This window comes from Nothobranchius furzeri, chromosome 14 (assembly GCF_043380555.1).
Source record: "Nothobranchius furzeri strain GRZ-AD chromosome 14, NfurGRZ-RIMD1, whole genome shotgun sequence".
Taxonomy (NCBI): Eukaryota; Metazoa; Chordata; class Actinopteri; order Cyprinodontiformes; family Nothobranchiidae; genus Nothobranchius; species Nothobranchius furzeri.
In genome coordinates, this window is record NC_091754.1 from 33,413,336 (window position 1) to 33,425,402 (window position 12,067).

Consider the following 12,067-nt stretch of genomic DNA (forward strand, 5'->3'; position numbering starts at 1 on the left):
GGCCTGGCTTCCTGCTTGTTTGTATCCTGGACGACGAGCTTAAGTTTAATGTTTGTGTGGTTGCAAAAAAAAAAAAAAAAAAAAGGTAAAAGAAGGAGGAATGTCACTGAAAGAAAGCAGGGGTCAGACAGAGAAAATCAATAATTAGCTTATGAGTTTTCATAATGTATGCTCAGTTATGTAATCATCTCCTAGAGGACACACACACACACACACACACACACACACACACACACGCGCGCACACACACACACACACCTGCAGATTTAACATGCAAACTAAAACTGCAGCTTTAAATCACAATGATCTCTAAAGTGTGACTGTGTGTGGTCCAGTAATGTCAGTAATACCAGCATGCACGCTCACAAAGACATGTAATCCCCTGGAAACAGGTCAAGGGTCCCTGCTGCAGCTGCAGCTCCTGTTGTGTTCTTGCTGTTTGAGCTCAGCAGTCTTTAGTGGGGGAGGGGAGAAACTGATCTCACTGATGTTATTAGTTTTATCAACAAATTGTCCTAATTGTGTTATCCTCGGTTCTATTCTCTTTAGTCACCAGCCTCCAACAAAGATGTCTCACACTTTCTGAATCATGGAAACTTAACTGAAAGAAGCTCCAGATGCACATATTTCATCATGTTGTAGATCAGAGCGGCTCACCACTAAAACCCCTTTACTCACAAAAGCAAACAGGTGAACCTCACAAATGCTTGGAGACATTTTCCAAACTCAGAAACAAAAACCCAACAAGTGTAATTCAGAGAAATAGGGTCAAGGAGGCTGAATGAGGTGACCCAGTTCAGGTGGTGACACAGGTAGGATTTGGAAGTCTTCTTGTCTTCAATGAAAGACAATGACGTTTTATTTTCTTCAGACGTAAATAAGGAAAAACATTCTGAAATTGAAATTTCTGCAATACTGATTTTCCAAAAAATAGCCAGGAGTCGTGTGGTGATTTTTTAAAAATCATATTATAATGAAAGAAATGAAGGAACAAACATCAGTTTTTAGAGTGTACACAAGGGAGAACCTCACATTCAAGGATCCAAGGATGAAGACAGGGTGAGACACTTCTCATCATTGTCATTATTGGGGCAGCAGTAGCTCAGGTGGTAGAGCGGGTTGCCTCATGATCGGAGGGTCATGGGTTTGATTCCAGCTCCCGCCAGGGGTATCCTGCTGTTGTGTCCTTGGGCAAGACACTCCACCCAACTTGCCTGTGTTAGTGGTGGTCAGAGGGGCAGACGGCGCCACATGGCAGCCTCGCCTCTGTCAGACCTCCCCAGGGCAGCTGTGGCTACAAGTAGCTTACCATCACTAGCAGTGTGTGAATGTGAGTGTGTGGAAAGCGTCTTTGGGTGTCTAGAAAAGCGCTATATAAGTTCAATGCATTATTATTATTATTATTATTATTATTATTACTCAGTCTAAACACTTGTGATCCGGGCAGCATGGGAGTGTGAAGCTGTGTCCATGACTTATTACTGTAGAGCACGCTCTACAAGTGTTGTCATGCCAACATTCAACCTTGAAGATCCCATATCAAAATCAAGTAAAATAAGGTGAAATGAAATAAAAATGAAATCACAGCATTGGTATTTTTTCTGTGTTTATTTTCTGTGTATTATTATGGACTGTAAATTGTTTATCATATTCAAACCTACAACCTCAGATATTTATGGATTAATTTTTTATTTTATTATAATTTATTTTAAGTATTTTGATTAGTTTATCTTGACTGTAGTTATTAGTATGCTTCTTTATTTTCACCATAAAAATTTTAATATATCAAACATAAATACAATCTAACCTTGCATTTGGATATTAGACACTAGACCTGGATGGATGGTAGATGGATGGATGGATGGATGGATGGTAGATGGATGGATGGATGGATGGTAGATGGATGGATCTCCAAGCTTCCATTTTTATCAAAACTGTTAGAGCGTGCTGTTTTTAACCAAATTATGTCTCATCTAGATGATCATGGTTTAATGGATCCCTTCCAGTCAGGCTTCCGATCCCTCCATAGCACCGAGTCAGCTCATCTTCGTGTTTTTAATGACATTTTATTAACCCTTGACTCTGGTTCTAATGTATTGCTGGTTTTATTGGATCTGTCGGCTGCTTTCGATACGGTTGATCATGCTATTCTGCTGACTCGGCTGAACCAGCTGGTCGGCATCCAGGGGACTGCCTTAGACTGGTTTAGGTCCTACTTCTGTGACCGCACCTTTAATGTTATGATGGGTAGTGCTGCCTCCCCCTCTGCGGCTTTGACTTGTGGTGTTCCTCAGGGCTCTATTCTTGGACCCCTTTTATTTAATTTATATATTTTGCCCCTGGGTGACATTTTTAAAAAACACCACATTGATTACCATTTTTATGCAGACGATTGCCAATTATATGCCTCTGTGAAGCCTAATGACTCCTTACTGCCCCTTGTTGAATGCTGTAATGATGTGAAGAGCTGGCTGTCAGAAAACTTTCTTTTGTTGAACGACGCTAAGACAGAGGCCATCATTTTCAGCCCTGGTACTTCTCAAAGTCCCCAACTGACCCTTCCATTTATCACAAGTGGGTTGAAAAACCGTGTCACAAACTTAGGGGTTGTGATGGACGCTAAACTAAAAATGGACATTCATGTCAACCAGGTAGTTAAGACCTGTTATTACCACCTGAGGCGTCTCTCTAAAGTTAAGCCCATTTTAAAAAGGCATCATCTTCATTCAGTTGTCCATGCATTTATTACTTCCCGTCTCGACTACTCTAACTCAGTGCTATACGGTATCTCCTCCTCCACTCTCGCTCGACTTCAGCTAGTGCAGAACGCAGCAGCTCGCTTCTTGACTGGCACCAGGCAGCGGGAACACATCACACCGGTTTTAGCAAATCTTCATTGGCTCCCCATCCATCTCCGGATAGAGTTTAAGATCCTGGTTTTTGTGTTTAAATCCCTAAATAACTTAGCACCTGGCTACTTGTCTGAGCTCATTCACCCATATGTCCCTACAAGATCCCTCCGATCAGCTGACCAACACCTCCTACATGTCCCTAGCTCTCGCTGTAAGTCCCGCGGGGAGCGCGCCTTTTCAGTTTGTGCACCGAAGCTCTGGAACCACTTGCCCCTCCCGATCAGACTCTCTTCCTCTCTTTCCCTTTTTAAGTCTCGTTTAAAAACTCACTTTTATTCTCTGGCTTTTAATTCTGTCTAACTTATTCCCTTTCTACCTTTCCTTTTAGGGTTGGATTACTTGATTTTAATGGATTTAGTTTTTATTTTTGATTGTTTTTATTGTGTGTTTTGTTCAGCACTTTGGTCGGCTCTCATGCCGTGTTTAAATGTGCTATATAAATAAAATTGGTATGGTATGGTATGGTAGATGAATGGTAGATATATGGATGGATTGTAGATAGATGGATGGATGGATTAATGGATGGATGGATGCATGGTAGATGGATGGATGGATGGATGGATGGATTGATGGATGGATGGATGGTAGATGGATGGATGGATGGATGCATGGTAGATAGATAGATGGATGGATAGATGGATGGATGGATGGATGGATGCATGGTAGATAGATGGATGGATGGATGGATGGATGCATGGTAGATAGATAGATGGATGGATGGATGGATGGATGGATGGTAGATGGATGGTCGAATGGTAGATAGATGGATGGATGGATGGATTGATGGTAGATGAATGGTAGATATATGGATGGATTGTAGATAGATGGATGGATTAATGGATGGATGGATGGATGGATGCATGGTAGATAGATAGATGGATGGATGGATGGATGGATGGATGGATGGATGCATAGTAGATAGATAGATGGATGGATGGATTAATGGATGGATGCATGGTAGATAGATAGATGGATGGATGGATGTTTGATGAATGGATGGATGATGGTAGGGAGATGGATGGATGGATGCTAGATAGATGAATGAATGGAAGGATGGATGTATAGAAGATAGATGGGTGGATGATGGATGGATGGATGGATAGATGCATGAATGAATGGATGGTAGATAGATGGATGGATTAATGGATGGATGGATGGATGGATGGATGGATGGATAGTAGATAGATGGGTGGATGATAGACAGATGGATGGATGGATGAAAATATGCATGAATGAATGGATGGTAGATAGATAGATGGATTAATAGCTGGATGGATGGATGGATGGATACATGCATGGTAGGTAGATGGATGGATGGATGGATGGATGGATGGACGGATGGATGGATGGATGGATACCTTACTGACAGGACTAAAAATTTAATCCTAAGGTAAAGCCTTGTGATGCCCTGTTCTGACTCTAAACACACAGCAAACCAACACATAACTGCAACAAAGAAATATGGTTTTAACTGGAGATGATTCAAAACTGTGTTTTATTGTCCAGATTTAGTTTAACCATTGCAAAGCCTACAATAAGATGAGTAAAGTTTAGTTAATTGTACAAACATACAAGTGAAAAACATTTATATATGAGTTACGTTTTAGAGGAAGTCCTCCATAAGTGGGGTTTTCTGTTGCTCCATGATAGCAGTGGGATTTGTACACAAAGAAACATTCATATAAAAGCTGATTTCTGTTAGAATATCTCATCTATGACCTCACTGAGTTATTTGGACCTTTGTTTGTCCCTCTCTGAAGGCAGCTGTGAGGCGAGCCACTCAGTGGTTCTCTTGCGTGCCTCCTCCCAGCTGTAGCGGGGGACATATCCCAGGTCCTTCTTAGCTTTCTGATAGGAGAAGGTGAACGTTGTGTTCAACAAGGTGAGGACCTGCCGGGTTAATGGAGGGGCGATGCGTATGAACGGACGGATCATCATGCATACTGTCTCCAAAATGAAGCAAACAATGTAGAAGAAGAAGAGTGGCAATGGGAGCTTCTTCTGAATGCTGAAGCCCAGAGGAGACATCACAACATGGTTGAAGTCTGAATAACTCACAGGTGGTGTGTCATCAGAAATGAAATAAAACTTTCCGCCGATGATGTTCCGTTTTTGTGGATCTTTCAGGCTTCGGGCTGCTTGAAGGTGAGCTTGGGCCACATTTCCAACATAAACTGGATTCACCAGAGCCTCTGCTACCGATGTACGATACAGGACATCTTTGTTTCGGATCCCGTCCCTCATGTGACTCAGCAGGAAGCGGCAGCCCTCTCCGTAGATGTACATGGGCCTGAGGGCACAGGTGGCGAGTCTGCCTCCGTTCTGGAGCACCTCTCCGTTGGCCTGAAGGGTTCTGTCCTCAGCCTCCCTCTTGGTCTTGCCATAACTGTACTTTAGAGTGCTGTCATAAACCGTGTCTTCACTGCCATTGATTATAGGCTCTCCCCTGGTGTTTGGTCCCATCACTTCCACTGTGCTGGTGTAGATGAAGGATACCACGTTCTCTTGGATACTTGTCTCCAAAAGCAGCTGAGTTCCTGCAAAGATCCAAACTTGAAGCTAGGGACTGTTTTATGGCAAAAATGCTGAATGATGTCGTTGAAGCATTCTTAGGCAGGATTTATTTCAACAGTTTAGAGCTCCAGCCTTACCTTTGACGTTGACTCCATAGAGCTCGCTGTACTCCACCGACTCAGTGACATCGATGATGGACGCGATGTGGAAGACGGTCGACGCCCCCCGCAGGGCTTTCCTCAAGAAACCACCGTCTCTGATGTCCCCCTCGAACAGGCTCAGTGTTGTTTCTCCCCTGCAGTCTGACAGACAGTGAATCAAAGGTAAATGTTTATTTACACACACACGTGCGCGCGCACGCACACACACACACACACACACACACACACACACACACACACACACACACACACACACACACACACACACACACACACACACAAATACGCACGCACGCACGCACCCACACATGCACACGGCACCGGATGTTGGTGTTTGCATAGCACTTGTCCAGCTCCACGATGCTACATCCAGCCACTAGCAGGGAAGTCATCATGTCACTGAGGATCTCACCCACACTGGGTTAAAGATTGTTCTTCCCTGGTTGGTACAACGTGCAAAATGTTCTAATCGGGGGTGAAGAACACATTGGACATGGTGTTTTGCAGCATGAAACATACATAGAGAACAGTACCCTGGTTAAGCTAGGCCAAATGCACTTTTCAAAATAAAAGTGAATTTGATAAATAGGTATTCCATTGTCATTGATGTCATTGCTGTCATATTGATGTATCGATGTTGACCACATAGTTGATGTATTGATGCAGATGGATTTATTGTTACACTCTGAGTACTCAGTAGATAATGAGAGGCCCCAGCAAAACAAAAGAGATGGTGCTGGACTTCAGGAGATGGAGAGGAGATGCTTCTCCACCAAAGATCATCAGGAACTGTGTGCAGAGAGACTCTCACGTTGATGACCCCTTGCAACGATTGACTCATTAGAACCTCCATGTCATCACGTTACTGAGAATAAACAACCAGGAGGCTAACATGTTTCAGACCTTCTGCATCACAGTGTGAGTAGGTTATCAGAAGACTGTCAGCTGCTCCCCATCTCCCTGGACGACCTCACAAGCTCTTGCTGTCTCACTAGAGCCTACAGTGTCTTGTCTGACTTGACCTTTCACCCCCAGTCTTCTTTCACCTTCCCTACTCTGACAGCTGGTCACAGAGGACAAAAGAGTCAAACAAAGTAAAATAAAAAAAGTTCTGACCGTGGGCCACAAGATGCTCCAGTACTTTAAAAGATCACCCAGAGATGCTGCAAGACCTCCAGCCCACCCAGCCACACACACACACACACACACACACACACACACACACACACACACACACACACACACACACACACACACACACACACACACACACACACACACACACACACACACACACACACCAGAATATTATATTGATTGGAGTTGTGCTAAAAGCACAAAAGTTCTGGTTGCAGGCGTGTCTGCAGCCCGTGGAAGACGTTCCTCTGCAGCAGAAGTTCTTGCTGAGGTAGAAGGTATGAAACCTTGTACTGAGAATGTGGAATGAGCGCTGATGGTCAGAAAACGAAAAGCAGATATGATCGCCGCACTTCCTTTCACATACAGACCAGGGGGCTAATCAATCTTCTCGTCATTCTTCTCTGTTTGCTGACGGAGCTCACTGATGCAATGTGTCTCATCACTTTCAGTGAAAACAGCTGCTGCTTTTACAACACACACGGGTCAGAAAACATAAAATCGCCACTTTTGATTGTTCACTGCAGCTCCACCTAAAGATGTTGACGAATTCATGTGTTCATTCAGCAGCTCTGGGTTATTCTTTAAGTCATTTTCAGCTACTTTTCCTCCTGATGCTCATGTTGCAGCAAAATTTTGCTGCAACATGAGCATCAGGAGGAAAAATGTGTTTTTAAACACGCGTGCACCTGCAGCACCGAATGGCTGAAATGAAAGTCTTGCATGCATGTTACCTGTCCAACATGTGAGGCCTGTGACAAAGGAGCAGCATTTTTCAACATGGACAGCTGTGTGAACATTCAAAAAACAACTTTTGTGCGAAATGATGACATGACGCTTTGGTCTTGGTTGGCTCAGAGCAGCCATTAGCTCAGCTGACTCAGGAAGCACCTGGAACTTAAATGTAGTGATTGTGTTTAACTTTTAGACAGAAACGCATCAAAATGTCCAAAATGTCCATTTGATTTAGAATTTGGAGAGAGTGTGAAGAGATTTGTCTCATGTCCTAAGATGTGCCTCTGAACCAGGATGAACTTATGAATTTTAATGACAGTTACAATAATTCTCTTTCTGCCTTTATCTTATGTAACTATGATAAAAAACTACGGGTGCCCAGGTCTTCTACAAACCAAATATAACTTATGGCAAACTGAACAAAATCCATGAAAAATCTATCTATGCAAAAATATTATGATGATTATTTGTTTGTTATTGATGATTGAATTACTGAATCATTCATTCATCCACCAAACACAAACCCAGAGGTGCTTCTTTCACCTGAATCCTGATAAATAATAAAAATAAAACCCCAAAGGTCTCTCCTTACCTCCTAGAGCAGGGGTGTCAAACATGCGGCCCGCGGGCCGGATTCGGCCTGCAAGCGGGTTTAATCCGGCCTGCGAGATGGTTGTGTAAACTTTATTTTTATACTTTACAATGTAGAGTGAAAATAAACTTATGTTTGTGAGCAAGTTTTCTCTGTAGTGAGTATAAATAAAACAAAGCTGCGCTCAATGCTCACACAAGAACTTGTGTGAGCATTGAGCCTGAAGTTGTCCGCCACTCAGGATGTGACTTCTGATATTGATGTGCTGGTGAAAGCTAAAAGATGTAAAGTAAAATGAGTCAAATATATTTTAAGTGCTGCATGAAACTGATCTAGCCATGTGATCTGTAAGCTCTGAATCACTAAGGAATGTGTTTTTATTTATTGATTTTTTTTTTTCAAATTTTCAAGTACACTTCAGGTGTTGCACTTGTACTACACTGTCCTCAGGCTCCAGCCTTGTTTTATATTGATTTAATTAAAACAAAGAAAACATTCTGAAGTTTTTTTAATTTATCGGGCCGGCCCACCTGGAACTAAGCCCCATTCCCACCTGTACCGGGTCGGCCCGGGCCGGGTAGCCCCAGTCGGCCCCAGCCTGGCCCGGTTGATTCCACACATCCTTGCCTTAAGCCCATGTGGGCTGATTCTACCCACCAATCAGAGGCTTGCTCTAATGGAAGGTGTGAATGGGCTGATTCTACCCACCAATCAGAGGCTTGCTCTAATGGAAGGTGTGAATTTGCTGTCAGCAGTGGGCGTGTTGGCCCTGGTCGGCCTGAAGCAGTACCCCTCGGGAAGAGGGCCGAGAATGAGCCTTGGTTGGCCCGGGAAAATTCCAGGCCACCCAGATATGTAAACAACCTATGCTACCCGGCCCGGGCCGACCCGGTACAGGTGGGAATGGGGCTCTAGATTTCCCTCAATGTGGCCCCTGAGCTAAAATGAGTTTGATACCCCTGTCCTAGAGGATTCAGCATCAGTGACTTCCCATAGTCATTTCATCCTCCTCAGCAGCTGGACCTGTTTTGTTTTCCTGACAGTTATTTTACGGCGTGTCCCTGAACTCCTGCAGGATCTGTTCCTAATACGTTTGTGCCCGAAAGCCTAACGTTTGCTTTGGACAGTTTGTCTAAAGCTTTACTGATAATATGCTTCAGATATGAGATGTCTCCATGTCCACACACCCTTGAGCAATGCACTTTGGTCATCTGAGCATGATGCAAGTCAGTTCACAAATCATTATATATTTAAAAAAAACTGTTTTCTGTATTTTAAACCTTAAAGAGCAAGTCACCCACAACCAGATTCTTACTCAACTCCCACTTCCTGTTTGAAAAATGCAACAAATACTGTTGCCTAGCAGACTGAGAGGGTGGAGCCGCTAACAAGTACACACACTCATGACATTGTGACATCATAATGTACCATCTAACATCATTGTGTACCTCTTAGCCAATAGCGGTGGCAGATTTAAATTCAAATGCAGTGCCTGACGACGGTGCATCGCTGACAGTTTTAGGCAGAATATTTAAATTTTAAAGAGCAAGTCACTCCAAATCAACATTTTATTGCTAATAAACTATATAAATGCGTGTCTGATCATGCTGTAGACAAGTGTCGCCAATAATTCGGCCCTTTAGTGCGTCTAAGTTCAAATTTAAATATTCTGCCTAAAACTGTCAGCGATGCACCGTCGTCAGACAAAAACTCTGCACTGCATTTGAATCTGCCATCACTATTGGCTAAGAGGTACACTATGATGTTAGATGGTCCATTATGATGTCACAATGTCGTGACTGTGTGCATTTGTTAGTGGCTCCACCCTCTCGGTCTGCTGGGCAACAGCATTTGTTGCATTTTTCAAACAGGAAGTGGGAGTTGAGTAAGAATCTGGTAGGGGTGACTTGCTCTTTAACGAAGATGCACTAAAATGCCAAATTATTGAATACATGTGTCTACAGCACAATCAGACACACATTTATATAGTTTATCAGCAAAAAAATGTTGATTTGGAGTGACTTGCTCTTTAAATGCACCCTGAAGATCGAATAAAAATAAAGTAAAATGTAGATCTGCAGGATTCAGCATCATGCTTACGAAGCATCCAAATGTTTCCACATTTCCTCTGAAATTGTATTGATATAATCATCATCTGGTGAGAAACAGACATTTCGGAGTGACTTTTACCCTCCAGACTCTGTAACAGCTGAGGCTGCACGCGTTTGTCCAGCAGTCGGATCTCAGCGGTCCTCTCCTCCTCCAGCAGCAGCCTCACCAGCCTCTTTCCCAGGAATCCACTGGCTCCCGTCACCACACACACATCACCTCTCAGAGACATCGCAGGATAACGCTCCGCTGACGTATGAGGTGAGAAACACAAAAAGCAAACTTCTCCTCCTCAGATGAGTGAAAGTGGAACACAGATGCAGGATTCCTGGAGTTTTGGTGTTCTGTCGGTGGAAGACCGGCGGCACCTTCTGCCCTCTCAGCCTCAGCCGCTCCACTTTTTGTAAGAAAAGTTAGCAGAGGAAAAAAAAAACGTATTATTTGCTCCAAGGCAGTGTGGGAAAAAAGGGGATGGGCCGAGCTACTTCAGGGTGGAATGAGAAGTTTTCTGGTGCAAAACAAAACAAAACAAGGGCTGAATCAAGTCCAACTAAAGGTACAAAGACAGGGAAAAGGCATCATTAAATCATTTAAAAGAACAAATGCTCAATAAATAAACTCCTGATGCTCGTCTTGCTCTGAAAAGGACGAGGAAGTTATTTATACTCTTAGATTCACAACAGAATCTGTGGGGAGTGGCGAGCTGCAGGCATGTCAGTGCCCGGGAACTATTGTGTGGTTTATTCGGTTAATCAGCAGTGATTCAGCTTTTCTTCTGTTGCACGCAGCTGCAGGGGCGTGTGTGTGGGATTTCAGGGGACTTAGTCATGCTGTCAAAGTTCTGAGTCACTGGTGTCCAACCCCAGTCCTGGAGGTCCTCTGCTCAGCAGGTTTTAGTTGTTTCTCTACTCCATTACACCTGATTCTAATAGCAGGTGATGAGCAGGTGGTTCAGGTATGTTGGAGCAGGGAAACAGCTAAAACATGCTACTTTCTCTTCTCAGGTGTCACATACAGAGTCCCTTCATGCAAACAACCACGTTTGGCTAGACTTCATCCCAAGGGGGAGCAAGGGGGAGCGGCGGTCCTCCCTTTGAAACCAGTTTAGCTGATTGTAGTTGGAACTTTGTCGTTTTCAGTCTCAAACCGTGCAGAGTTCATTTTCTTCCACGCTCTGATTTCTGCAGCAGTTTCTGAGCGGATCTGTTCTGCTTTATTACTTTTTACTGCTTTGCTTGTAAATGGGAAACTTTTACAGGCAGCCTTGAAGGAGACAGAGAGAAGATGAAATCTACACTCCTCTGCATCTGTAAGGTAGTCACGTTCCTCCCAGTCCAGATTAAAGACACCAGGCCTACAGAGACAATTAAAACAAGGGAACATCTGTCTGACATTCAGCCAGATGTGTTTTCCTCATTTATTGTGATTAATTATAGTTTCATCAGTGAGTGGTGGGCTGGCGCCTGGTGGCTGCATGGTGGTGCAGGGTTGATCGCCGTCCTTCAGACAGCTCAGGGTCTACACAACATAAACATTTACAGTTCAACAAAGCACCACCCAGTCTGCTAACGGGGCAGCAGGCCCAGTTTCTACTGACTATCTGACAGAGCAGCTGCGTGCTTCTTATCTCAGGGGGTGAAGGACGACATTTCAAGGTAGCTTAGATGTGTGTGTGTGTGTGTGTGTGTGTGTGTGTGTGTGTGTGTGTGTGTGTGTGTGTGTGTGTGTGTGTGAATGTAATTTTCCAGTGAATTAAATCTTTAATTCACCCTTAAACACGATTTATCAGGTGACTTTCCATTTAGTTTGTCTTAAATCTGAATTAAACACTAAGTGAGAAACCTCACCTTTCCAAGTTGGACACAGATTTCAGGCAGAATGTTTTTTACTACCATACCTCTCATGCC

The 12,067-nt window shown here is 43.6% G+C and overlaps 1 protein-coding gene across 1 annotated transcript; it reads right to left on the reverse strand.

Annotated features, from left to right (window-relative positions):
* Nucleotides 1-4,388: 4,388 nt before the first annotated feature.
* hsd3b1 (hydroxy-delta-5-steroid dehydrogenase, 3 beta- and steroid delta-isomerase 1) lies at nucleotides 4,389-10,813 on the reverse strand. Its single transcript, XM_015965841.3, has 3 exons — nucleotides 10,242-10,813; nucleotides 5,564-5,728; nucleotides 4,389-5,449 (listed from the first exon to the last, which is right to left on the reverse strand). Exons 1-3 carry the CDS (start codon nucleotides 10,390-10,392, stop codon nucleotides 4,641-4,643), a joined length of 1,125 nt encoding a protein of 374 aa, XP_015821327.1. The 5' UTR covers nucleotides 10,393-10,813; the 3' UTR covers nucleotides 4,389-4,640.
* Between the last annotated feature and the right edge of the window lie 1,254 nt (nucleotides 10,814-12,067).

Bases quoted from the DNA above. Each gene is read 5' to 3' on its own strand.
- hsd3b1 (XM_015965841.3), bottom strand. From the start codon at position 10,392: ATGTCTCTGAGAGGTGATGTGTGTGTGGTGACGGGAGCCAGTGGATTC. The intron at 5,729-10,241 runs GTAAAAGTCACT...ACTGTCTGTCAG, and splicing joins GCTGTTACAGAGTCTGGAGG to ACTGCAGGGGAGAAACAACA. The intron at 5,450-5,563 runs GTAAGGCTGGAG...GGATCTTTGCAG, and splicing joins CTATGGAGTCAACGTCAAAG to GAACTCAGCTGCTTTTGGAG.